This window comes from Oncorhynchus keta, chromosome 6 (assembly GCF_023373465.1).
Source record: "Oncorhynchus keta strain PuntledgeMale-10-30-2019 chromosome 6, Oket_V2, whole genome shotgun sequence".
Lineage (NCBI taxonomy): Eukaryota > Metazoa > Chordata > Actinopteri > Salmoniformes > Salmonidae > Oncorhynchus > Oncorhynchus keta.
Genome location: NC_068426.1, coordinates 39,816,552 through 39,843,305, shown reverse-complemented (window position 1 = coordinate 39,843,305; position 26,754 = coordinate 39,816,552). Strand labels below are relative to the sequence as shown.

The 26,754-nt window shown below is 44.2% G+C and overlaps 1 protein-coding gene across 4 annotated transcripts; it reads right to left on the bottom strand.

Moving 5' to 3' along the window:
• Positions 1-530: 530 nt before the first annotated feature.
• On the bottom strand, positions 531-26,733 carry si:ch211-282j22.3 (ER degradation-enhancing alpha-mannosidase-like protein 3). Of its 4 annotated transcripts, none has more exons than XM_052521493.1 (21): positions 25,120-26,121; positions 24,898-24,943; positions 24,466-24,566; positions 24,026-24,065; positions 23,578-23,690; positions 22,975-23,128; positions 16,353-16,487; positions 16,154-16,259; positions 14,946-15,043; positions 14,259-14,384; positions 13,886-13,969; positions 13,720-13,803; positions 13,468-13,592; positions 13,171-13,336; positions 12,928-13,082; positions 11,810-11,921; positions 11,422-11,580; positions 9,439-9,604; positions 6,429-6,626; positions 3,994-5,401; positions 531-3,896 (listed from the first exon to the last, which is right to left on the bottom strand). In XM_052521493.1, exons 1-20 carry the CDS (start codon positions 25,260-25,262, stop codon positions 5,142-5,144), a joined length of 2,571 nt encoding a protein of 856 aa, XP_052377453.1. In that variant the 5' UTR covers positions 25,263-26,121; the 3' UTR covers positions 531-3,896; positions 3,994-5,141. The 4 variants fall into 4 exon arrangements, with proteins under 4 accessions (XP_052377453.1, XP_052377454.1, XP_052377456.1 ...); XM_052521494.1 differs by having other exon boundaries at positions 4,083-5,401; XM_052521496.1 differs by lacking the exons at positions 531-3,896; positions 3,994-5,401 and adding an exon at positions 9,097-9,220 and having other exon boundaries at positions 6,487-6,626; positions 25,120-26,732.
• Between the last annotated feature and the right edge of the window lie 21 nt (positions 26,734-26,754).

Genomic DNA, 26,754 nt, shown 5'->3' with positions numbered 1-26,754 from the left:
TGGATGAGGGCAAGGTTCTTAGCCATCTGACAAAGTACACTTCGAAGCAAGGGCTTTGAGATGGACATGCAACATGGCAGTCGTGCCAACATATCTCATCAGCCACCTGGTGGAAGGACTTTGTGTATCTGAGGCTCTTTCCCCTGTTGCCTCCATCATCCTCCAAATCCCACCAACATCAGCCGCCTCAGAGCGCAACTGGTCCTTGTTTGGGAACACACACACCAAAGCACGCAACAGGCTGACCAATACAAGGGTTGAAATATTGATGGCCGTCCGGACAAATTTAAGGCTTTAAGAGCCTGACAATGAGCCATCCTCAACAAGGTTGGAAAGTGACAGTGAAGATGAGGCCTCAGAGTCTGATGTTCAAGAGGTGGACATTGACGAGGTCCAGGGAGAAGACATGGAAGCCTGAGAGGAAGACAACCAAAGCTTTAGTTTCTAGACTATCATTTTTGGGAGATGCAATGGGTCATTGGGGATCATTCAATATTCCCTTTTGTTGTTCAGTGAAATCATCCCATGTGAAGAGTCAACTCATTTAATTCAAGTTAGATTTGTAAATAAATAATTAAAAAATATATATTTTGGAAGGATTAAAACATTTGCAATTGTCTACTTATGAAAAGGTTAAAGGTTTATGTTTGTGTCCATATGATATGGTAAATATATCCAATGCAAAAAACATCTACAATTAAATGGTATTAATATTCATTAGCATATTCCCATTCATTCATTCCCACAGAAAGTTTCCACAATATTCCCCAAAATGTGCAACCCTATACTGAACTAAATGAAAAATATACCTGGATCCTGGCTCATTGAGAAGCTACGAAGCACACGGTCTTGTAATTTATTCCTTAAGGCAACATCTATGGTTAGAGTAAACCTTAATACACACACACACACGCATCTGTAAAGTCAAAAGTCTGTTTTTGTTCTGTGTGAAGTGATACATTGTGTGCATCCCAAATGGCACCCTATATAGTGCACTACGGTTGATGGGCCTTGGTTGAAAGTGGAGCACATAGGTGATAGGGTGTCACTTGGGACACATATGGTTGGGGCTCCCAGTAGTTCCCTTTGAGCGGATACTGGGCTCCAAATTTGGTCGCTTTCATCCAAAAATCCAAGTCGGAGTATGGTTGAATCCCCACAAACAAAAGGTGGTGGTCGTCATGACCACAAATGACACTTAATGGCCATTGACGTCATCTTGGAATTAATTATTTTGTGTTACATCACTAAGACCCCCGTTACAGACATAGAATGAAATCTCATTCATGCAAAAGTTATAGAGCCATGACTAGTTCATAAAGCTACCTAGATACCTCTATGAACAAAGGTGATCATTGAAAACATCTACAGTTATAGAGCCATGACTAGTTCATAAAGCTACCTAGATAACTCTATGAACAAAGGTGATCATTGAAAACATCTACAGTTATAGAGCCATTACTAGTTCATAAAGCTACCTAGATAACTCTATGAACAAAGGTGATCATTGAAAACATCTACATTGTAATATTTTGTTGAGGGATGAAGAAAAACTAAGATCATGATTCTTAATTTATTGACAAGATCAGGTGCTTCAGCACTCAAATAATACTTCTCAAAAGACAAAGTACATTATCTGATACTACTATCAGAAATAATCACTTTGGCACTTTGAGCTTCAGTTATCCCGATCAGTCAACATTTCCAAAATGTCCTTAATAAATACCCCAAAAAGACAAATAATTTTTAATGTCCATTTCTTCTCTGAGTGAACAGTAATGGCCACAAAAACCATAGATACAGATGGACTTTGCCTTGAAATCAACAAGTACTGTATATAGGTGGCTGTGGTGGATTAAGACTTCAAGTGAAGTAAGCAGCAACAATGAGAGGTCTACTACACAAAACATTAACTGTGAAGAAATCATGTACTCTGTGATGACAAAACACTTTCTCGATACAAACCATACCCATGTTTCCACAGGGACATTGGGAATATAACCCACTTTTACACCTTAAAATATATTAAATATAAAACCCATGCAGAAATGATTAAAACACCTGGCAGATCAAGACTCAGGAATGATACAATACGCGGATGTGAGTGACTGCATCTGATCATACAAATAGAAACGCTATGGCTGCTGCATCTTAACGCACACACACACACACACACACACACACACACACACACACAATGCAAAAAGAAAGATGGAGACAGAGAAAAATAACAGTCTAATATTCTTACTGTCCACACAAACTACACACACAAAGAACTACACGCACAAAGAACTACACGCACAAAGAACTACACACACAAAGAACTACACGCACAAAGAACTACACACACAAAGAACTACACGCACAAAGAACTACACACACAAAGAACTACACGCACAAAGAACTCACACACAAAGAGTCACACGCACAAAGAGTCACACGCACAAAGAGTCACACGCACAAAGAGTCACACACAAAGATTTACACACCCACAAAGAACTACACACACAAAGATTCACACACCCACAAAGAACTACACACACAAAGAGTCACACACACAAAGAGTCACACAGGTGTGCTGAAGTGCATGGCATTATAGGCCGTCTGGTGGCACAGGGGCAGTGGTGAAGATCGGCAGAGTACCAGCTGGTAGACTCAATTCATAAAGCTACCTAGATACCTCTATGAACAAAGGTGATCATTGAAAACATCTACAGTTATAGAGCCATGACTAGTTCATAAAGCTACCTAGATAACTCTATGAACACACACAAAGAACTACACACACAAAGAACTACACGCACAAAGAACTACACGCACAAAGAACTACACGCACAAAGAACTACACGCACAAAGAACTACACGCACAAAGAACTACACGCACAAAGAACTACACGCACAAAGAACTACACGCACAAAGAACTACACGCACAAAGAACTACACGCACAAAGAACTACACACACAAAGAACTACACACACAAAGAACTACACGCACAAAGAACTACACACACAAAGAACTACACGCACAAAGAACTACACGCACAAAGAACTACACGCACAAAGAACTACACACACAAAGATTCACACACCCACAAAGAACTACACACACAAAGAGTCACACACACAAAGAGTCACACACACAAAGAGTCACACACACAAAGAGTCACACAGGTGTGCTGAAGTGCATGGCATTATAGGCCGTCTGGTGGCACAGGGGCAGTGGTGGAGATCGGCAGAGTACCAGCTGGTAGACTCAGCGTCATGACGTTGCCACGAGCAGCACTACAAACATGTAGTTAAGCGCAGTGCAAGACTTTCTCCTCACACAGTATCCGCGCATGAGAGCGGCTGCATGTTACACCGTGGTTTATAGCACTACAAACATGTAGTTAAGCGCAGTGCAAGACTTTCTCCTCACACAGTATCCATGAGAGCGGCTGCATGTTACACCGTGGTTTATAGCACTACAAACATGTAGTTAAGCGCAGTGCAAGACTTTCTCCTCACACAGTATCCATGAGAGCGGCTGCATGTTACACCGTGGTTTATAGCACTACAAACATGTAGTTAAGCGCAGTGCAAGACTTTCTCCTCACACAGTATCCATGAGAGCGGCTGCATGTTACACTGTGGTTTATAGCACTACAAACATGTAGTTAAGCGCAGTGCAAGACTTTCTCCTCACACAGTATCCATGAGAGCGGCTGCATGTTACACTGTGGTTTATAGCACTACAAACATGTAGTTAAGCGCAGTGCAAGACTTTCTCCTCACACAGTATCCATGAGAGCGGCTGCATGTTACACTGTGGTTTATAGCACTACAAACATGTAGTTAAGCGCAGTGCAAGACTTTCTCCTCACACAGTATCCATGAGAGCGGCTGCATGTTACACCTTGGTTTATAGCACTACAAACATGTAGTTAGTTAAGCGCAGTGCAAGACTTTCTCCTCACACAGTATCCGCGCATGAGAGCGGCTGCATGTTACACCGTGGTTTATAGCACTACAAACATGTAGTTAAGCGCAGTGCAAGACTTTCTCCTCACACAGTATCCATGAGAGCGGCTGCATGTTACACCGTGGTTTATAGCACTACAAACATGTAGTTAAGCGCAGTGCAAGACTTTCTCCTCACACAGTATCTGCGCATGAGAGCGGCTGCATGTTACACCTTGGTTTATACGGGACCCAAAACGGCCGGAAGAGTTGAGCCTGGCGCTTCAATGCTCTTAGTTGTTGCGGAAATCGGACTGATGTATTGTTTTTACATAACCTACTGACATTTGAAAAATGAAACATGCATGACTAAGGTCGATAAAAGGTATTGATTTGGTAGTGTAGGAACGATTGCACACACACACACACATCTTTTTCACTCTTACATTTCCCTGATGTAGTTACCAGTACAAAATAAATCAAATTGAACTCATCGGTTCACCCAAAATGGCGCCTTATCCTTTTTCCAAAAGCGTTCTTGTGAGCGTTAACACATCCCTTTGGTCAGGAGAGCCCATTCCTCACCTATTCATCTTCAAAATAACACTACTAGCCACACTGTAAATCCACTCACACGTCGCTGAATTGACAGGATACCAACTTGTTACAGGGGACAGTAAAGCAATCCCCTTGTCAGTGCAGCCGCTCAACACAATCCAGCCTACAGTACAGAGACTCAAACACAAAGGCCTAAGTGGGTTTCCTATATCAGCCCAATATCCCCTCCCACGCTTACCTCAGCTATTTCTCTGAAATGTGTTGTTATCAATTCTCTCTTACAATCATCTGACTAAATCGGTCATCTCCACAACACAACTGAGTTGGCTTGAGGCTACAGTAGCAAGGTAAGACTAACTAGCTACCTGCCCCATGCCCATCCCTTCCTAGACATTAATAAATACTGCAGTTCCAATAACCTGTCAACTGTACGAGACCACCTTCAGATTTTAAAAGGGGTAGTGAGTGAGTCAATGGGATTGACTATCACACTGCTAAGGTCCCCTTTTGAGTCAGTCCAGTCCAGAGCGTGCAGCAGGGCCCTCTCTGGCACATCAACGTGCCTCTGGACACCGACCAGGGATCAGTGCTGGGGAGCCCAGGCCCTTGGTCAGTGGGAGGGGGTTGAGGAACCTAACTGAGATCAGGGGTCTGTATTGGGGTCGTTGGCGCTGTGGGAGGGAGGCGAGGCAGCAGTTTGTCCGTAGAAACATGGCATATGATCGTCTCCAGGTGTCAAGCAGCCGTCTCCTTGCTGTTTGTACTCCTCTTCCTCCAACACTACCTCTCCCTTCTCCAGGACAAACTGCAGGGTGGGGCCTCTGGCCTCTCCGTCTTCCAGCTCCCCCTCTTCCGCCAGGAGGAACTTGATGTTCATCTTCCCCAGGAGCTTGTCTGCTTTGTCTGAAGAGTAGTGATCAGGAGGAAGACAGAGCGAGAACAAGAAAGAGAAAGGAAGACAGGGGGAGAGACAGTCAGTGGGGATCAGGAGGAAGACAGGGGGAGAGACAGACAGTGGTGATCAGGAGGAAGACAGGGGGAGAGACAGTCAGTGGTGATCAGGAGGAAGACAGGGGGAGAGACAGACAGTGGTGATCAGGAGGAAGACAGGGGGAGAGACAGACAGTGGTGATCAGGAGGAAGACAGGGGGAGAGACAGTCAGTGGTGATCAGGAGGAAGACAGGGGGAGAGACAGACAGTGGTGATCAGGAGGAAGACAGGGGGAGAGAGACAGTCAGTGGTGATCAGGAGGAAGACAGGGGGAGAGAGACAGTCAGTGGTGATCAGGAGGAAGACAGGGGGAGAGACAGTCAGTGGTGATCAGGAGGAAGACAGGGGGAGAGACAGACAGTGGTGATCAGGAGGAAGACAGGGGGAGAGACAGTCAGTGGTGATCAGGAGGAAGACAGGGGGAGAGACAGTCAGTGGTGATCAGGAGGAAGACAGGGGGAGAGACAGTCAGTGGTGATCAGGAGGAAGACAGGGGGAGAGACAGTCAGTGGTGATCAGGAGGAATACAGGGGGAGAGACAGTCAGTGGTGATCAGGAGGAAGACAGGGGGAGAGACAGTCAGTGGTGATCAGGAGGAATACAGGGGGAGAGACAGTCAGTGGTGATCAGGAGGAAGACAGGGGGAGAGACAGACAGTGGGGATCAGGAGGAATACAGGGGGAGAGACAGTCAGTGGTGATCAGGAGGAAGACAGGGGGAGAGACAGTCAGTGGTGATCAGGAGGAATACAGGGGGAGAGACAGTCAGTGGTGATCAGGAGGAAGATTTTGTACATTTTACACTTGATTTAGCTGCTGGAAACAGAGGGGGAGACAGGCAAGTGGGAGAACAGTATGATAGATGCATTGGTTGAACCCTGGTCTCCGGTGGGGAGCAGTATTACCAGACTATGGGCTCTGCACAGGCCCCCTCTCTTACCTGTTGTCTTTCCTAGCCGCCTCTCTTTGGGCAGCATCAGTACGTCTACGTTGCTGTGGTCCTCCAGTGCAGAGGTGAGCAGCGCCCCCTCCTGGCTGAATAGGAACACCAGGGGGATGGTGATGTCAGTTGTGGACCCTCCGTCTCCCACCATCTGGAACAGGGGCGTCTCTGCGCTGTTACTCCCCTCCCGGTGGTCTAGGAGGGACGGAGGAGTTATGGGAAATGTTGTTTTTCAAAACACAAGTGGGGAGGGCTTGTCAACTCAAAGAGGAATGCCACATCGATCAAAGCCCGTTTGTGAACCAACTCTCATCTTAAGAGGTAAAAATCAGAGCTACTGTAAACTCACACTGAAAGTAGGTGATGGTTCCCCAAAACCAACCGTTTGGGATTTTTACTTCAGTCAGTAGTACACTGTAACAATGCAGACCAATATGGTCTTCTAAATCTAGGTTAGGCCCCACTAAGCTATTTTCCTAAGCTCCTCTTACAGCAGAGTAACAGGCTGTGTGCTGATATTATGGGCTATGAGTGGGTGTGTTGAGCAATGTTCCCGCTAATTGATTTCAGCAATGAGCAAACTTCAGGTCTGCTGAGTGGAAACTTGAAAATTGTGTACACACTTTAAGTTACAGTTTTAAGGGTGTACACATTAAGTTAGTGGCCATGGAGTAGGAAAAAACTATTGAAAAAATGTGGCTGTTTTGATCACAATGATGAGACCATACTTTTTAAAAGCATTATGTGGTCTACCATCGATGACTGAAAATGCTGTATTGTGTGTGATGCAAAAAAACACTTCACAAAAATGCATTATTATTATTATTCATTATTACCATAACCATTATTATTATTCCATTATTAATTCCAATTGCTGTTCTATGAGGTACAGCTGGCACCAGTAGATCCATGTGTGATGTTCCATGATGTAGGTCCCACTAAGAATATCCCATGAGAGGTTCATGCTCTACAACATTTTCACAAGGAAGCATAATCCATGTCATCTGGATTACTGCAACTCGCTGTTGGCTGGGCCCTGCCTGTGCCACAGCCCGTCTGGTGTTAAGTTCTCTTCACCCCGCTCCTCCGCTCTCTCCACTCGCATCCGCTACAAGACCATGGTGCTTTCTGTGAGGGGAACGGCACCTCAGTACCTCCAGGCTCTGATCAGGCCCTACACCCAAACAAGTCGTTCATCCATGACTGAAAATGCTGTATTGCTCTGTGTGATGCAGGAAAAAAACACTTCAAACAAAACATTACCTCTTTAAGGAATACCATTATCCTTTACCATTATTTAGATGCACTATTATTCCACTGGATGTCATATACCATTATTCCATTATTACCATATACCATTATTCCATTATTAACATATACCATTATTATTATTCCATTATTACCATATACCATTATTATTATTATTCCATTATTATTATTATTATTATTATTCCATTATTACCATATACCATTATTATTATTCCATTATTACCATATACCATTATTATTATTCCATTATTACCATATACCATTATTATTATTCCATTATTACCATATACCATTATTATTATTCCATTATTACCATATACCATTATTCCATTATTACCATATACCATTATTATTATTCCATTATTACCATATACCATTATTATTATTCCATTATTACCATATACCATTATTCCATTATTACCATATACCATTATTATTATTCCATTATTACCATATACCATTATTATTATTCCATTATTACCATATACCATTATTATTATTATTCCATTATTACCATTATTATTATTCCATTATTATTATTCCATTATTACCATATACCATTATTATTATTCTTTTTGTTTTAATTTTACCCCCTTTTTCTCCCCAATTTCGTGGTATCCAATTGTTAGTAGCTACTATCTTGTCTCATCGCTACAACTCCCGTACGGGCTCGGGAGAGACGAAGGTCGAGAGCCATGCGTCCTCCGGAACACAACCCAACCAAGCCGCACTGCTTCTTAACACAGCGCGCATCCAACCCGGAAGCCAGCCGCACCAATGTGTTGGAGGAAACACCGTGCACCTGGCGACCTGGTTAGCGTGCACTGCGCCCGGCCCGCCACAGGAGTCGCTAGTGCGTGATGAGACAAGGATATCCCTACCGGCCAACCCCCTTTGACCCGGACGACGCTAGGCCAATTGTGCGTGGCCCCATGGACCTCCCGGTCGTGGACAGCCTGGACCACTGACTGTCTCTAGACCCCTGCGCCACCCGGGAGGCCCCCCATACCATTATTATAGAGAATCAGATGAAAATGTAGGCTTTGCTACCCTCTGCCTTTTGGCTTATTCAAGCTGGTCTCTTAATACAACACTGCACCTTGAAAACATAAAAAAAGCTCTTTAGTCTTTTGCGGAGTTCATGTCATGTCAGAAACTCGGGACCTCAGAGATAAAATAAATTATTTGTGTAGAGATTCCTATTGGTGGATTCTGATACTTCCCAAGTGGGATACTCGAGTATCATCTTTCTACAATGAGTAAGCTAGTCAGAGTTAATGACATGAACACGGCATTTACTGAACACGCTTTTGAAAGATGGATAGAAATGTAGGAAGCAATCACTCCCCTATTGCTGACTAGAAACTAGCTATAATTTGGCTAATAACTCACTTACCAGCAAAGAATATCAACAAATGTGCAAACGCGGCCACATGCGGCTCTGTTCTCAAAACAAGCACATCTACTTGTGACAGCTTGTGTCCGTCAATGCAATAGAATCCTCCGACGATGCGCTCTGCCTAAAACCAAATCACAGTTACATTTGTTTTGGTTTGTTGCATCGAAAGGGGCCAATATGTACATTTGATAACAATACCCACAGAGGGAAAGTTCAATCTCGTGCTTCTCTGATGGTGTTTATTTTGCCTGGCAGTCCTGGGGGAGCAGGATGGTGTTGAGGCGTGAGAGAGAGAGAGAGAGGGGGACAAGCAGAATGGGGGGTGTTCCATTTCCTCACCTATGAAGATGACTCCAATAGCCCCAGCCTCCTGTAGCCTGTGGGCCTTGGCAGCAAACATGCAGTCGCCACGCAGTGCCAGGGCAATGTGCCCGCTCAGCTCCTCAGCATTCTCTATGGGTCCACATGCTGTGTAAGGGGAGGTCTTCACGATGCTGCCCTTCACCTGGGAGACGAACAGGGTATATATAGTTGAAGTTGGATGTTTACATACACTTAGGTTGGAGTCATTAAAACTCATTTTTCAACCACTCCACAAATTTACAAACTATAGTTTTGGCAAGTCGGTTAGGACATCTACTTCGTGCATGACACAAGTAATTTTCCCAACAATTATTTACGGACAGATTATTTCACTTATAATTCACTGTATCACAATTCCAGTGGGCCAGAAGTTCACAACAACTAAGTTGACTGTGCCTTTAAACAGCTTGGAAAATTCCAGAAAATGATGTCATGGCTTTAGAAGCTTCTGATAGGCTAATTGACATCATCTGAGTCAATTGGAGGTGTACCTGTGGATGTATTTCAAGGCCTACCTTCAAACTCCGTGCCTTTTTGCTTGACATCATGGGAAAATCAAAAGACATCAGATTTTTTTTTTTTTAGACCTCCACAAGTCTGGTTCTTCCTTGGGAGCAATTTCCATACGCCTGAAGGTACCACATTCATCTGTACAAACAATAGTACGCACGTATAAACACCATGGGACCACGCAGCCGTCATACCGCTCTGGAAGGAGACGCGTTCTGTCTCCTAGAGATGAACGTACTTTGGTGCGAAAAGGAAAATCAATCCCAGGACAACAGCAAAGGACCTTGTGAAGGTACTGGAGGAAACAGGTACAAAAGTATCTATATCCACAATAAAACGAGCCCTATAACCTAACCTGAAAGGCCGCTCAGCAAGGAAGAAGCCACTGCTCCAAAACCGCCATTAAAAAGCCAGACTACGGTTTGCAACTGCACATGGGGACAAATATTGTACTTTTTGGAGAAATGTCCTCTGGTCTGATGAAACAAAATAGAACTGTTTGGCCATAATGACCATCGTTATGTTTGGAGGAAAAAGGGAGAGGCTTGCAAGCCGAAGAACATCATCCCAACCTTAAAGCACAGGAGTGGCAGCATCACGTTGTGGGGATGAGACTGTGAGACTGGTGCACTTCGCAAAATAGATGGCATCATGAGGTGGGAAAATTATTTGTATATATTGAAGCAACATCTCAAGACATCAGTCAGGAAGTTAAAGCTTGGTCGCAAATGGGTCTTCCAAATGGACAATGACCCCAAGCATACTTCCAAAGTTGTGGAAAAATGGCTTATGGACAACAAAGTCAAGGTATTGGAGTGGCCATCACAAAGCCCGGACCTCAATCCTATAGAAAATTTGTGGGCAGAACTGAAAAAGCATGTGCGAGCAAGGAGGCCTATAAACCTGATTCAGTTACATCAGCTCTGTCAGGAGGAATGGGCCAAAATTCACCCAACTTATTGTGGGAAGCTTGTGGAAGGCTACCCAAAACATTTGACCCGAGTTAAACAACTTAAAGGCAATGCTACCAAATACTAATTGAGTGCATGTAAACTTCTGACCACTGGGAATGTGATGAAAGAAATAAAAGCTGAAATAAATCACTCTACTATAATTCTGACATTTCACATTCTTAAAATAAAGTGGTGATCCTAACTGACCTACGACAGGGAAGCTTTACTAGGATTAAATGTCGGGAATTGTGAAAAACTGAGTTTAAATGTGTATGTATATGTGTGAGTGAGTGAGTGAGTAAGAGATTCCTGTAAATACTCTGTACAGTATTGAGACAGACATCCAGAGATCTCCAAAACTAACATGAGTCAATATTTAATTTGGGTCATAAATGTAAGGGGACAAAAATGTGCATGCCCATCTCTTACAGTATCAATATTTTGAGTGACATAAAACAACCAAATAGAAATGAATGTAAGATTCAAGAAAGCTAACCCCGTGCTCCTGCTTGGTAAGGTCCATTCCAAACTTAGCTGGTCCTGCAGTCAGGACCGTTCTACTCAGAAACGGGGGGGATATGAGCTGAACGAGGAGAGGCTCTACTTCTTCCTCCTCTGCCACCAGTTTCACCCTGTAAACACCTTTATGTACCTCCTGAAAATAAGTACATTAGTGTTATTAATTACACAGGGGCATTAATGAGACAGGGCAATGTTTCCCTGCTAAACAATAGCTCGTGTCCCAAATTGCACCCTATTCCCTACACAGTGCATTACTTTTGATCGGGCTCTGGTCAAAAGTTGTGTACAGGGAATAGGGTGCCATTTGGGACAGAGTCAGACAATAGAGAGCAAGAAATCAAAAAGCTGCCCACGCTTCTTACCCCTGGTGTCCCTGTTGCCCCAGCCTCGCTCAGTGGGGTGAGGGAGATGCCCATGTTCCTCAGAAACTCAACAGGCTCCATACCGTGGTCGTGAAGCGGCAGCTCGATGCCCCTGCAAACGCACACAGACTCATCAGTGGCTAGGTCAGAGTCACTTAGCAGGATTAACACAAAGGATGACGGAAGAAGCAAAATCAGTTTTAGTGAATGTGTAGGTCTTTACAGCCACACAACATTTACTACAAGTGCCTTCAGAAAGTATACAGACCCCCCTCAATCTACACACAATACCCCATAGGGACAAAGAAAAAATGGTTTGGAAATGTTTGCCAATTTATTAAATAAAAAAACTGAAATATTACATTTACATAATTATTCAAAGACCTTTGGCAGCGATTATAGCGTCACATTTTCTTTGGTTTGACACTACAAGCTCAGCACACCTGTATTTGGAGAGTTGCTCCCATTCTTCTCTGCAGATCCTCTCAAGCTCTGTCAGGTTGGATGGGGAGTGTCGCTGCACAGCTATTTTCAGTTCTCTCCAGAGATGTTCGATCGGGTTCAAGTCCGGGCTCTGACTGGGCCACTCAAGGACATGTCCCGAAGCCACTCCTGCGTTGTCTTGGCTGTGTGCTTAGGGTCGTTGTCCTGTTGGACCTTTACCCCAGTCTGAGGTTCTGAGACAACCTGCTCAGGTGTTCTTGGACCTTCAACCTGCAGAAATGTTTTGGTACCTTTCCCTGTTTCTGTGCCTCGACACGATCCTTGGTTTTTCCAAATCATGTCCAAACAATGGAATTTACCACAGGTGGACTCCAATCAAGTTGTAGAAACATCTCAAGGATGATCAATGGAAGCAGGATGCAGCTGAGCTCAATTTAGAGTCTCATAGCAAAGGGTCTGAATACTTATGTAAATAAGGAACTTCTGTTTATTTTTAATACATTAGAAACAATTTCTAAAAACCTGTTTTTCCTTGTCATTATGGGATATTGTGTGTAGATTTGAGCTGAGGCATATTTATTATTTTGAATCCATTTTAGAATAAGGCTGTAACATAACAAAAAGGTCAAGGGGTCTGAATACTCTCATTATGACCTCTACACACACACACAAACCTGACAGGCGACGCGTGGAAGGCTCGGCCCACCCCAGTCAGGTACTTGTAGCTGTCCCTTATGGTCTTGGCGAAGGAGGGGTTGTTGGGGAAAAGGGTCTGGGTGCTGGGGCAGGAGTAGGTAAACAGGTCTTCCTCCAAGGCAGTGGGCGCTTCCTGGAACATACAGACACAAAATGGCAGACCAGTTTCAGCTCTTCTGACCATAACGCAACACAACCGTTGGTAACTGACTCCGCCTCACCGTGCTGTTGCCCCGCCAAGGGGGCTGTGAGGTGGACAGGGAGACAGGCAGCAGGTGGGCCTCGGTGGTGAAGATGTAGTCGTCGATGTCGAAGGGAAGCTGGTTCTTCTCAGAGAACAGAAGGTACAGGTACTTAAACATCTCCGCCAGGAAGAACGAGTCCATCCTACAAAGAAAGGGAATGTTTGAAATCACACGTATTGCTATGTAATTTGAGCTCTCTTGCTCAAAGAGCACCATGGAATCAGTGGATATGACCGGAGGTTTTAACCCATATGATTCGCTGCGATCCCCTACCTGTCCTCGTGGGCCCCCGTCCGGACGTCCTGCACAGCTGCAAACCCACAAGGTACCCTGGCATGGGCGTTGAGTTTTTCCACTATGGACTGGCCCACCCTGAGGTAGTAGGGGTCGCCTGTGGCCTGTGGAAGGGAAAACATGGTCTATCCCATTCTCGACCCCTCTCTCAAAGCAGTTCACTCATGTACACAGAGTATACCATTACTCTGCACCTTTGGCTTTTCCCAGTGGGAACCCAAACTGCATTACCTTGTAGAGGTAGTAGGTGCTTTCTGCAAACTCTGGTCTCAGAGGGTGTTGACCCCAGTGAACTCTGAACTCGGTGGTGAAAGCCTGCAAACGTTAGGAAAAACACAGTCAAGCAAAGCTGAGAGTAGATATATTGAGTCAAATGTCAAATGTCACTTTTCCTTACCTCGGGGAGAAACTTGTGCTGCTTGGTGACTTGGTAGAGCATCTCATGGGTCTCTATGGCTGGCTTTAGGTCTCCTCTCAGAACCTATGGCCAAAGGGTTGATAATTCAGTCTTTACTATGAACGAGTCACTTTCAGAGCGTTCACTACAACCCCATTGAAACGGACAGAAACTCAACCAAATAAAATAAAATAAACAGTCTTCTGCGGTAGTGGATAGATGTGTGGTCATGATGATGTCATGATCCAAGCAAAGGGTCTCATGAATTCGTGTGACATTTGCATACAAAAGTAGTGCACTACAAAATCGGGACTAGGAAGGGGCTAACCATGCCAAGTGGTGGCGATGACAGAGGCGGTGTCATGGGACTCACCTGCAGGCCGGGGAAGAAGGCGAGTAGGGAGTCCATCCAGCTGCGCACGCTCACCGTGGGGTTGTGCATGTGCACGTTGAGCAGCAGCGGAGGCTGGCTGATGTACTTCATGATGGCTCTGTAATGCTGTAGGAGACACAGCAGACAGCAGGCGTCACTAAATACACTCACATTATGTATGATGTGTAGAGTTGATATGGGGGAGGTTAGATCAGTGATGTGACTGAAACCCCGTTTACACTTCATGAATCAGTGTTTCCACTAGGATTTCTCTCGGCAGCGGTGGTAAAGGGGTGGGTGCGTGGTAGCGTCCGTGGCCGGTTTAAGACTCTCATCTTGGCCGCAGAAACAAAATGTTTCTGTTTTTAAGCGAATTGTACACATTTCGTCATGGGGGCTGAGAGAAAAACTGCAGTTTCAAAGCCAACTTCGCCACTGCTAAATGCATAAATAATATAGACCTTGTGATATCTGATAACTTTCATCTGATCACCATCTGGCCACAGTTCCATCTGGACATTTACATTTGAAATGAATATGCATATGTTATCTGGTTCTGCAATCTGGATGCCGGTAGCATTTAAATGTAAAAATGCTGTCTGACAAATTGGAGTGTTCTCTACAAGCAACAGAACACAACATTGCAATAGATCAGCAGCTAGTGAGAGTAGAGAGATTGGGTCTCACAGTGTTGAACCTCTCCAGGTAAACGTTGTCTCCCAGCAGAACGTAAGCCTTCATCAGGTACTCATAGTAGGAGTCAATGCCAGCCCCCACACCACTGTCTGGAGATGCAAGGGACACACTGTAAATATTTATATATATATTATTAGATTTATATATATATAGATTTTGACTGATCTAAAATGGGAATTACAACCAGACGGAGACACACATATTCAAAACCAAATCCAGCTGGTAGTATTGGAAGTGACTAATGGCTACTATATAAAGGAACTGAGAGGGTGTGTCATCACATGGTGCGAGGTGATAAAATGTTTGTTCATCCAGCAACATTTGGACTTTTTAAATGTGAGGAGTGGGTTGCCATGTGTGCTGGTGTAGGCGAGTGTGTGTTGTCTGTGCGGCTGAGTGTGTGTTGTCTGTGCGGCTGAGTGTGTGTTGTCTGTGCGGCTGAGTGTGTGTTGTCTGTGCGGCTGAGTGTGTGTTGTCTGAGTGTGTTGTCTGAGCGGCTGAGTGTGTGTTGTCTGAGCGGCTGAGTGTGTGTTGTCTGAGCGGCAGAGTGTGTGTTGTCTGTCTGAGCGGCTGAGTGTGTGTTGTCTGAGCGGCTGAGTGTGTGTTGTCTGAGCGGCTGAGTGTGTGTTGTCTGAGCGGCTGAGTGTGTGTTGTCTGAGCGGCTGAGTGTGTGTTGTCTGAGCGGCTGAGTGTGTGTTGTCTGAGCGGCTGAGTGTGTGTTGTCTGAGCGGCTGAGTGTGTGTTGTCTGAGCGGCTGAGTGTGTGTTGTCTGAGCGGCTGAGTGTGTGTTGTCTGAGCGGCTGAGTGTGTGTTGTCTGAGCGGCTGAGTGTGTGTTGTCTGAGCGGCTGAGTGTGTGTTGTCTGAGCGGCTGAGTGTGTGTTGTCTGTGCGGCTGAGTGTGTGTTGTCTGTGCGGCTGAGTGTGTGTTGTCTGTGCGGCTGAGTGTGTGTTGTCTGTGCGGCTGAGTGTGTGTTGTCTGAGCGGCTGAGTGTGTGTTGTCTGAGCGGCTGAGTGTGTGTTGTCTGAGCGGCTGAGTGTGTGTTGTCTGTGCGGCTGAGTGTGTGTTGTCTGTGCGGCTGAGTGTGTGTTGTCTGTGCGGCTGAGTGTGTGTTGTCTGTGCGGCTGAGTGTGTGTTGTCTGTGCGGCTGAGTGTGTGTTGTCTGAGCGGCTGAGTGTGTGACAGTGGAGCTCTGGCTCACCCCTGCGCACCCAGTCACCATTGTGGATATTAATGACTGTGCCCACGAGGTCACTTCCTCTCTGTCTCTTCTCCCACAGGACGTCCAGGGCTTTCCTAGCATTCTCCTGTTGGGACACAGAAACACATCTTCATACACACCACGGGTTCATAAATACTAAAAAAATGTATATTTATTATATCTGGAATTACTAATGTACCTCGAACACGGCCTCCCCAGACAGCCGACTGAGAGCAGCAAACTCTAGAATCATGGTCCCTGCACAGGCTGTACAGGTGTCCGACTCAGTGCCTGTGCGTGACAGGGGATTAAGGACCCCGTACCTCAGGTTTACCTGCAAACAAACAGAAGTATATTGTATGCATATTATTGTGGCCATGGCGGCACAGAATAATCAAACGGTGCGACTGCTCAGAGGTGCTTGGGAAGATGGGTCACAACGGGGGACCAGTGTGTGTGTGTGTGTGTGTGTGTATCCAAGCTCCATCAGCTAGGACTAGATATTGGCTAATAAAATATTCCCATTCCTGCTCAAGTTGGCATCCCTTCTTAAACAGCCAAACGGTATACTCATTCACACATCAAGTCTTGAGTTGGATTCAGGGATGGAAATTCATACAAACTTATATTCCCTTTGTCTACTTATCCCAGACAAGATTGAAGAATGGGACATGTTTTAGTTGGCACACCAGTGTGGAGTATTTGATATACAGTGTCAGTCAGTCAATAGGTTGGACACACCTACTCATTCAAGGGTTTTTCTTTATTTTTACTATTTTCTACATTGTAGAAGCATAGTGAAGACATCAAAACTATGAAATAGCACATATGGAATCATGTAGTAACCAAAAGTGTTAAACAAATCAAAATATATTTGAGATTTGAGATTCTTCAAAGTAGCCACCTTTTGCCTTGATGACAGCTTTGTACACCCATGGCATTCTCTCAACCAGCTTTAAAAATATATATTTTATTACTTCTTTGAATTAGCACAACAGTTTTCAGCTGTGCTAACATAATTGCAAAAGGGTTTTCTAATGATCAATTAGCCTTTTAAAATGATAAACTTGGATTAGCTAACACAACGTGCCATTGGAACACATGAGTGATGGTTGCTGATAATGGGCCTGTGTACGTTTCCATCTAATATAGTCATTTACAACATTAACAATGTCTACACTGTATTTCTGATCAATTTGATGTTATTTTAAATGAACCAAAAATGCTTTTCTTTCAAAAACAAGGACATTTCTAACTTTTGAATGGTAGTGTATATTTTTTTCAGAACGAGATGCAGTACAACTGAGGCAAAGGTGTTCAAAATGATGTTGGCTGCGCATCTGGTTCTGTACTGTAGGTGGCACCATGAGCTCTTTTTGAAGGAGGACTCCTATCTCTTAAAGCAGTGGTTCCCAAAGTTTATATAGTCCCGTACCCCTTCAAACATTCAACTTCCAGCAGCGTACCCCCTCTAGCACCAGGGTCAGCTGTACCCCCTCTAGCACCAGGGTCAGCTGTACCCCCTCTAGCACCAGGGTCAGCTGTACCCCCTCTAGCACCAGGGTCAGCTGTACCCCCTCTAGCACCAGGGTCAGCTGTACCCCCTCTAGCACCAGGGTCAGCTGTACCCCCTCTAGCACCAGGGTCAGCTGTACCCCCTCTAGCACCAGGGTCAGCTGTACCCCCTAGCACCAGGGTCAGCACCAGGGTCAGCTGTACCCCCTCTAGCACCAGGGTCAGCTGTACCCCCTCTAGCACCAGGGTCAGCTGTACCCCCTCTAGCACCAGGGTCAGCTGTACCCCCTCTAGCACCAGGGTCAGCTGTACCCCCTCTAGCACCAGGGTCAGCTGTACCCCCTCTAGCACCAGGGTCAGCTGTACCCCCTCTAGCACCAGGGTCAGCTGTACCCCCTCTAGCACCAGGGTCAGCACACTCTCAAATGTTGTTTTTTGACATCATTGTAAGCCTGCCACACACACTATACATTTATTAAACAATAGAATGAGTGAGTTGTCGTCACAACCCGGCTCGTGGGAAGTGACAAAGAGCTCTTATAGGACCAGGACACAAATAATAATAATCAATAATTTCTCTTTATTTAACCATCTTACATATAAAACCTTATTTGTTCATCGACAATTGTGAATAACTCACGACAGGTTAACGAGCAGGGTGTGCTTGAAAGGATGCACATAACTCTACAATGTTGAGTTGTATTGGAGAGAGTCTGTCTTAAATCATTTCCCACACAGTTTGTGCCTGTATTTAGTTTTCATGCTAATGAGGGACGAGAATCCACTCTCACATAGGTACGTGGTTGCAAAGGGCATCCGTATCTTAACAGCACGATTTGCCAAGGCAGGATACTCTGAGCGCAGCCCAATCCAGAAATTTGGCAGTGGCTTCTGAATATGAAGCATGAAAGGGATAACGAATCCAGTTGTTTGTGTCATCCATTTCGGGAAAGTACCTGCGTAATTGCGCACCCAACTCACTCAGGTGCTTAGCTATATCTCATTTGACATTGTCCGTAAGCTTGAGTTCAGTTGCACACACAAAACAAATCATACAATGATGGAAAGACCTGTGTGTTGTCCTTGTTAATGCAGACAGAGAAGAGCTCCAACTTCTTAAATCATAGCCTCAATTTTGTCTCGCACATAGAATATAGTTGTGGAGCATCCCTGTAATCCTAGATTCAGATCATTCAGGCGAGAAAAAACATCGCCCAGATAGGCCAGTCGTGTGAGAAACTCGTCATCATGCAAGCGGTCAGACAAGTGAAAATTATGGTCAGTAAAGAAAACTAAGCTTGTTCTCAATTTTTAAAAAACATGTCAATACTTTGCCCCTTGATAACCAGCGCACTTCTGTGTGTTGTAAAAGTGTAAAATGGTCTTTGCCCATATCATGGCACAGTGCAGAAAATACGAGAGTTCAGGGGCCTTGCTTTAACAAAGTTAACCATTTTCACTGTAGTGTCCAAAACGTCTTTCAAGCTGTCAGGCATTCCCTTGGCAGCAAGAGCCTCTGGGTGGATGCTGCAGTGTTCCCAAGAGCCTCTGGGTGGATGCTGCAGTGTTCCCAAGAGCCTCTGGGTGGATGCTGCAGTGGACCCAAGTGGCGTCAGGAGCAACTACTTGCACGTGCGTTACCTCTCCACTATGTCTCCCTGTCGTGGCTTTTGCGCCATCAGAACAGATACCAACATGAGCAGCAGCTACGTTTGGCTCCATACGGACCATTAGTGGAATTCCCACGAGAGAGTAGCGGTTAATGTGATTGGATGAGTAACGGTTAATGTGATTGGATGTTAATTATTTGACATTGTATTATTTCGCTGAACACTAGATGGTTTACTGAGTCGCAGCTACAGTATGCTTAACGGTGCAAATATCAGGTTACAGCTTTATGAACACTCAATTATCATGGTACAGCTACATGAACACTCAATTATCATGGTACAGCTACATGAACACTCAATTATCATGGTACAGCTATATGAACACTCAAATATCATGGTACAGCTATATGAACACTCAATTATTATGGTACAGCTATATGAACACTCAATTATCATGGTACAGCTATATGAACACTCAATTATCATGGTACAGCTACATGAACACTCAATTATCATGGTACAGCTATATGAACACTCAAATATCATGGTACAGCTATATGAACACTCAATTATTATGGTACAGCTATATGAACACTCAAATATCAGGGTACTTCTTAAAATGGTAAGTTTACAAACATACACTATATTTACAAAAGTATGTGGCCACGCCTTAAAATGTGTGGTTTTGGCTATTTCAGCCACACCGGTTGCTGACAGGTGTATAAAATCGAGCACACAGCCATGCAATCTGCATAGGAAACATTGGCAATATAATGGCCTTACTGAAGAGCTCAATGAGTTTTAACGTGGCGCTGTCATAAGATGCCACTTTTCCAACAAGTCAGTTCGTCAAACTTCTGCCCTGCTGGAGCTGCTCCCAGTCAACTGTAAGTGCTGTTATTGTGAAGTGGAAACATCTAGGAGCAACAACGGTTCAGCCGCGAAGTGTTAGGTCACAAACTCACAGAACGGGACCGTTGAGTGCTGAAGCACGTAACATTTGTCTGTTCTCGGTTACAACACTCCAAACTGCCTCTGGAAGCTACGTCAGCACAAAAACTGTTTGTCAGGAGCTTCATGAAATGGGTTTCCATGGCCGGGCAGCCACGCACAAACCTAATATCACCATGCGCAATGCCAAATGCTGTCCGGAATGGTGCAAAGTGTGGCGCCATTGGACTCTGGAGCAGTGGAAACGCGTTCTCTTGAGTTGATGAATCACGCTTCATCATCTGGCAGTCCGACGGACGAATCTGGGTTTGGCGGATGCCAGGAGTAAGCTACCTGCCCAAATACATAGTGCCAACTGTACAGTTTGGTGGTTGGAGGGATAATGGTCCGGGTGTTGTTTTTCATGGTTCGGGTCAGGCCCCTTAGCTCCAGTGAAGGGAAATCTTAACCCTTCAGCATACATTGACATTCTAGACGATTCTGTGCTTCCAACTTTGTGGGAACAGTTTGGGGAAGGCCCTTTCCTGATTCAGCATGACAATGCCCTCGTGCACAAAGCGAGGTCCATACAGAAATGGATTGTCAAAATGGGTGTGGAAGAACTTGACTGGTCTGCAAAGAGCCTGACCTCACCTCCATCAAACACCTTTGGGATGAATTGGAACGCCAACTTCGAGCCAGACCTAATCACTCAACATTAGTCCCCGGCCTCACTAATGCTCGTGGCTGAATGGAAGCAAGTCGCCACAGCAATGTTCCAACATCTAGTGGAAAGCCTTCCCAGACGAATGGGGGCTGTTATAGCAGCAGAGAGGGGACCAACTCCATATTAATGCCCATGATTTTGGAATGAGATGGTCATGTAGTGTATTTGTGGGAGAAACAAAAAAGAATCACCCTGATTAATTCTTTAGTCATATTCCATATTACCTATTTACTTATGGGCCTGCCTACACTTATAGACTTGCTCTTTAAATTATATGAGAAAAAAATACCACTTCATTTGGAATGGCAAGCCAGACAATTCATTTTTCCTATTTCCATAATTAAATATGAATTCAGAGGGAAGAAATTATTAAATATTAAAGCATTGGACCTCTCACTAAAGGCTTCAGTCATACAAAAACTATACTTGAATACAAACTGGTTCTCTAGCAGATAAGTAAGAATGGCTCACCCCGTGTCCAAGAATGGCCTTTTCCCCTTCATTCAGATTACATTTTTTTTCATTATCTCCAAAATATCGCTATCTTTAAAACAAGCAATAGAAAGCTGGTTGCAATTTCAGTTTAATCCACCAGAAAAGACTGAACAAATATTAGAACAAATATTACGGTTAAACTCAAATTTACTAATTGATATTTTTATTTATTTAAAACGGTATAATCTTTGTAAATGATATCATAAATAGGACTGGTGGCGTTACGTCACACATTCAGCTAACAAAATTATATGGAAATGTCTGCTCTATCCAAAATTACAACCAAATGATTGCAGCATTATGCAAAAATGGGAGCGGTAAGTGGAAAGGGGAGAAGGTAAGGAAGTTGCCTGTCGGCCCTGCAGACCAAAGTCAATTTGTAAGTCGCTCTGGATAAGAGCGTCTGCTAAATGACTTAAATGTAATGTAATGTTAAGGAGCAAAACATTTACACCTGCATCATACAGGTTCCAAAATACTTGGGGAGATTTTCGATGTTCATACGCCATGGCACATAGTCTATGAACTGATACACAAAACGATGCAGGATTCAAAACTTTATTTTTTTAAATTTAAACTACTATACAAAATTCTTTGTGTGTTCCCCTGGGGTAGGAAAGGCCACTGGTGGTGTTAAAAGCAGGGATACAACTATCCCAGCTCTACAGATTGTGCTTTGAAGAGACAGAATCATGATGCCATGATCACTTGTTTTGGTACTGCCCATATGTAGCTTGTTTTTGGTCGCAGGTTCAGGAATGGCTGATGTACTTGGAGCTAACTCTGCAAATAGCACTGCTGGGTGATTTGAAAAGTCAAAGTCAAATCGATCAATAATATAATAAGACTCTTAGCAAAGGTGTTTATCTTTCATTTACTATGAGAAACTATGAGAACAGAAAGGTCCAGAACTTTTGTGAAACATTGCAGCACCACAGCAGGAAAAATATTTGGCTGCTAGAAATCAAAAATGGATGCTCTTCAGAGATAGATGGGAGGGGTTGAGGGTAGCTGAAGGCTGGGAATAAAAACACACAAAGGATAACTAAAATGTAAAATATACTGTCTGAGAAAAGTATGTAGAATGTATAAACTGGAAGGGTAAGTATTGTTGTTTTATTAGCCAATATCTAGTCCTAGGATGTAGGTTTTGGGGAAAATAATAAAGTTGGACATTATTATTATTAGTTTTTAAATAAAACATTTTGTGGCAATGTAATTGTCTGCATCATTTCCAATCCCCAATATATTTGGGGGGGTTAATATATTTATAAAAAATAATAGCTGCAATATTAAAGCTAATCTACCCATATTTTTAAAGTATATTGTATGTACTACATGCGTATTGTCAGATAATTATTAGACTACAATGCAATCTGGAATCACTTTTAATCTTCTATTCACATTCAGCTGGTCACTCCTTTCAGACCTGAATCGTTTGGTAATTTTTCCGACGTTGTGGAAAAACAGAGTTCTGATATAAACAAGGCTTTGCGCCCAGGGGAACCGCGAAAAGCAGACGTGTGAAGAGTGAGGTGTGTTACCCTGGGGTAGGGAAGGCCACTGGTGGTGTTAAAGGCAGGGAGCAGTCTGTTGCCCAGCTCCTTGGCCATGTGGAGCAGCTCATCTCTGTACCACTGCATCCTCTCCCCCCGCTGACGGAGCATGTCTGCCATCGTATGTGCCCCCAGCAGGCCCCTGTAGGGACAGCAACATGATTGGTGTGGTGAGCAACATGATTGGTGTGGTGAGCAACATGATTGGTGTGGTGAGCAACATGATTGGTGTGGTGAGCAACATGATTGGTGTGGTGAGCAACATGATTGGTGTGGTGAGCAACATGATTGGTGTGGTGAGCAACATGATGGTGTGGTGAGCAACATGATTGGTGTGGTGAGCAACATGATGGTGTGGTGAGCAACATGATGGTGTGGTGAGCAACATGACGGTGTGGTGAGCAACATGACGGTGTGGTGAGCACGTGGCAATGTCCGGACAATTTCCTATTCATCTAACTGACAGCACTATATGATAAAGTCGTACAGTTATTAGAACATAATGTCCAATTACACATTTGAACCAGTATCATACACGATCTTGGAGAACTACTGTGTCGTAGTGAGACAATGCATTGTATAGGTTCGTACCCCAGGACTCGGATGTTGGTCTCAAACACAGACACCACCACATCGTTGTCCAGCCTGACATCCCTCAACGTCCTCCTCACCGCATCCTCAAACTCGTCCAGCTTGTTCAACACCTGGAAACACGGACACGCAACACTCGTTAATAGGGGAAAAGACTGAAGAAATAGGTGTTTAAATACTGAAGACTAAACTAATGAGAAACTTGTCTGAAAAAAAAAACATGACTTATTCCTGTGAATTACTACATTTCAATGATTTTTGCTAGGGTTTCCAGAACCATTAGACAGAAGGGCTATCCATTTAGTCTATACTGCCATGTACTTTATGTGTGTGGCTCTGAGGGGTTGTCGTGAAAATGGATCCCATTAGCTCATTGATTGCTCTATATCCATTTGTGGTACCACCGCTGACTGCAATTATAGCCGCAGAGACAGGATCAGATACTCACCACCAGAGTATCCAGGGTGTCAATCAGAGTGAGGGAGAACCTAGAAGAAAACAAGGTTATATTTGTTAGGGGACACCATAGCAAAAATGTTTGCAACAAAACCTTGAAAACTGTAGTTTCTTATTGGACAAGTTCAGATAGTCCCGCCCTGTTTCAGCCTGTCTTCTTCCATTTGGTGCTTAATGAATGTGACCCAGGTCAGGAGGATGAACTTCTGCACACACAACACAACCTAGATCCTGCTCCATGTCAGCTTCACCATAGCCATCCTCTATTGTGTTTCCATGCTAAGTGTTACATACAAGGTCTTAAGGAAGAACCAGAGGGGGTTCAGATAGGTCACGTCAAAACAGAGTATAACAGGCTTTCCCACATCAAGTCAAAATGCATTTCCTTTTCCCACGAGCGTTACATATTGAGAAACGTGCGGTTGTACTCACTTCCCCAGAGAGTCGTCGATGTCTCCCCTGTTGGGCTCCAGACCACGCACCCTCCCCCTGCAGCTCAGGGGCATCAGCTCGTCCGCTGGGTACGCGTATTTCTGTGGCAGAATCAGGAAACAGGTGCACTCAGGGTACGGTACACGCACCAATTAGGAGGAACACTTGTTTAAATACGTTTGAACTTGGAAGTATAGGCCCGAGTGGATGGCACACAGTCAAGTCAGAGAGCTGTTTGAGCAACAATACAATATCAACAAAACAGTTAACAGAAGCATGCTCTGGCCAGCTACATGGTCAGTAACAGACAAACAGCCATAGCTATGGCCTGGAGCATACAATTTTGCCCAATGTAGTTGAAAGTGACAATAATAATGCAAAATGGCATACATCTGATGTGTTATTAGAAATTATGTGGTCAGACAGACTTACCATATAGCTGCCATAGGCATGATCGAACATCTCAACGATCTGGTCCCTGTAACAGAATGAAATATACTACATCAAGTCATTTCTAAGAGACAAGATGACGGATAGGTAAAGTGCTGGTGTGTTCAACGATTTAGTCCCTTCCGTCTTCACAGCACAGACCTCGCCACTCAGTAAAAGGTGGGCGCAATGCTGGAGTGTGATCACACACGGTTGTTATCTCACCTGATTTTGCTCTTTTCTTCAGGTAACATGGCCTGACCTTCCTGGCCATTGGCCCAGCTAAGAAGGCCTGTAAGGAGTAGGGCTCTCAGCATCATGGCAATGCCAGGAGAACCCTGTGGCCAGCAAAACAGCTTTGCACCCATTTCATCTCTGACACGTCTGTACACAAGTGGGTGTTCCTGTGCTCTCAATGACGTCCCTGAAAAATCATATAGTCCAATGCATTTCTTCTCCCGGAACCTGCATGGGGTGGTCTCATGGACAAGCACTAGAGTTCAGAGACTTGACAACTGGTTGTCTCCACTACAGTTGATGGGCTTAGCTGTCAAAATAGCTCAATGACAACAACAAGCAGGTTACTTGCATGTTACCCCTGCCAGAATCAATAATTAGCGAGCCTAACAAGAGAACCACGTTAGAGATTGAACTTTGCCACAATAGACATCTGTGGGTGTAGCTAGCTTGCAAGCTATCTAGCTATGTCCATATACTTTGAATCACACACGAAGCTCCTCTTCTGTTCACTATAGTGTGATTTCCCAGTCTATAAACAGGCGTATACTCAAAATGACAGGAAGGAACTCCCATCAGCTTCGCTGGCTAGTTAGCGAACTTAGCTAGCTAATTAACAAAGAGGAGCCAGTGGTGATGTCTGCTTCGTATTGCAACACAACCCTCCTCTTCCGTGTCAGACCCAGTTACACGGACTGTCTCCCGACCCAAATGTTGTTGTTTTTTTTTCAACCAAACCGTCGAAACCCCAGGGAGAAACCAAATCAGACGGTGCTTATTAAAAAGCTTCTTTGGGGGCTACTTACTTAGCTAGCGGTCTACTTACAACCGTCGAGCTTTGAGGATACCTCGTGACGCTATTGGTCGAGGCGGCAGGAAGTGAAAAGAAGACGTTGGCCGTGTTCGAGAGGATCAACACCGTCCAATTATGACTCGCTGGATCTACAAATAACAATGACTAGTTATTTATGATTACAATGTTCTTTGTGGATCAGTCTGCGATCTCGAACGAGCCCAATTTGCGTCGTTTGTGTGGTGATGGAGCGTATCACGATATGAATGTTGACGTGAAAAAAATGCTGGTTTTCAAAGTTACATGATCAGTTATAGCCAAAATATTGAGTTTACAATATAGGCATACTTTTTTAACTTGAATATTTTAAGTAGCTAGATCAACCAGAGAAGCATGGTCAATTTTAAAACAACACTTTGCAATATGCCTTTCATTTCGTATGCATTATTAGACTATAAAGTATGCCTAAATGTGGGTTTAGCTATCACATTCGAGTGTTAGTGGAGATACTGAGATTGTATCTTTGTTTTATGGCGGTCTGCAAACAAATGTTATAGGTGCATGCCACCGCCTACTATCCTGTAGTATGAATTCATTACACTTTGTGAATGCAGTGAAATCTCGGTGAAATCTGCAGCTGCCACCACAACATCTATCCTCTGTCATTTGCGTTCCATTTCTGTGGTAGAATGGGGACCCCTACAGTTTACACACAACTTTTTCCACCGATACGAAACATCTTGGAATCTCAACTTCCATACATTGCTGCCGATTGCGTCGATCTGCCTTGCAAATTAATGATATGCACAAAACTACATCTACCATCTACC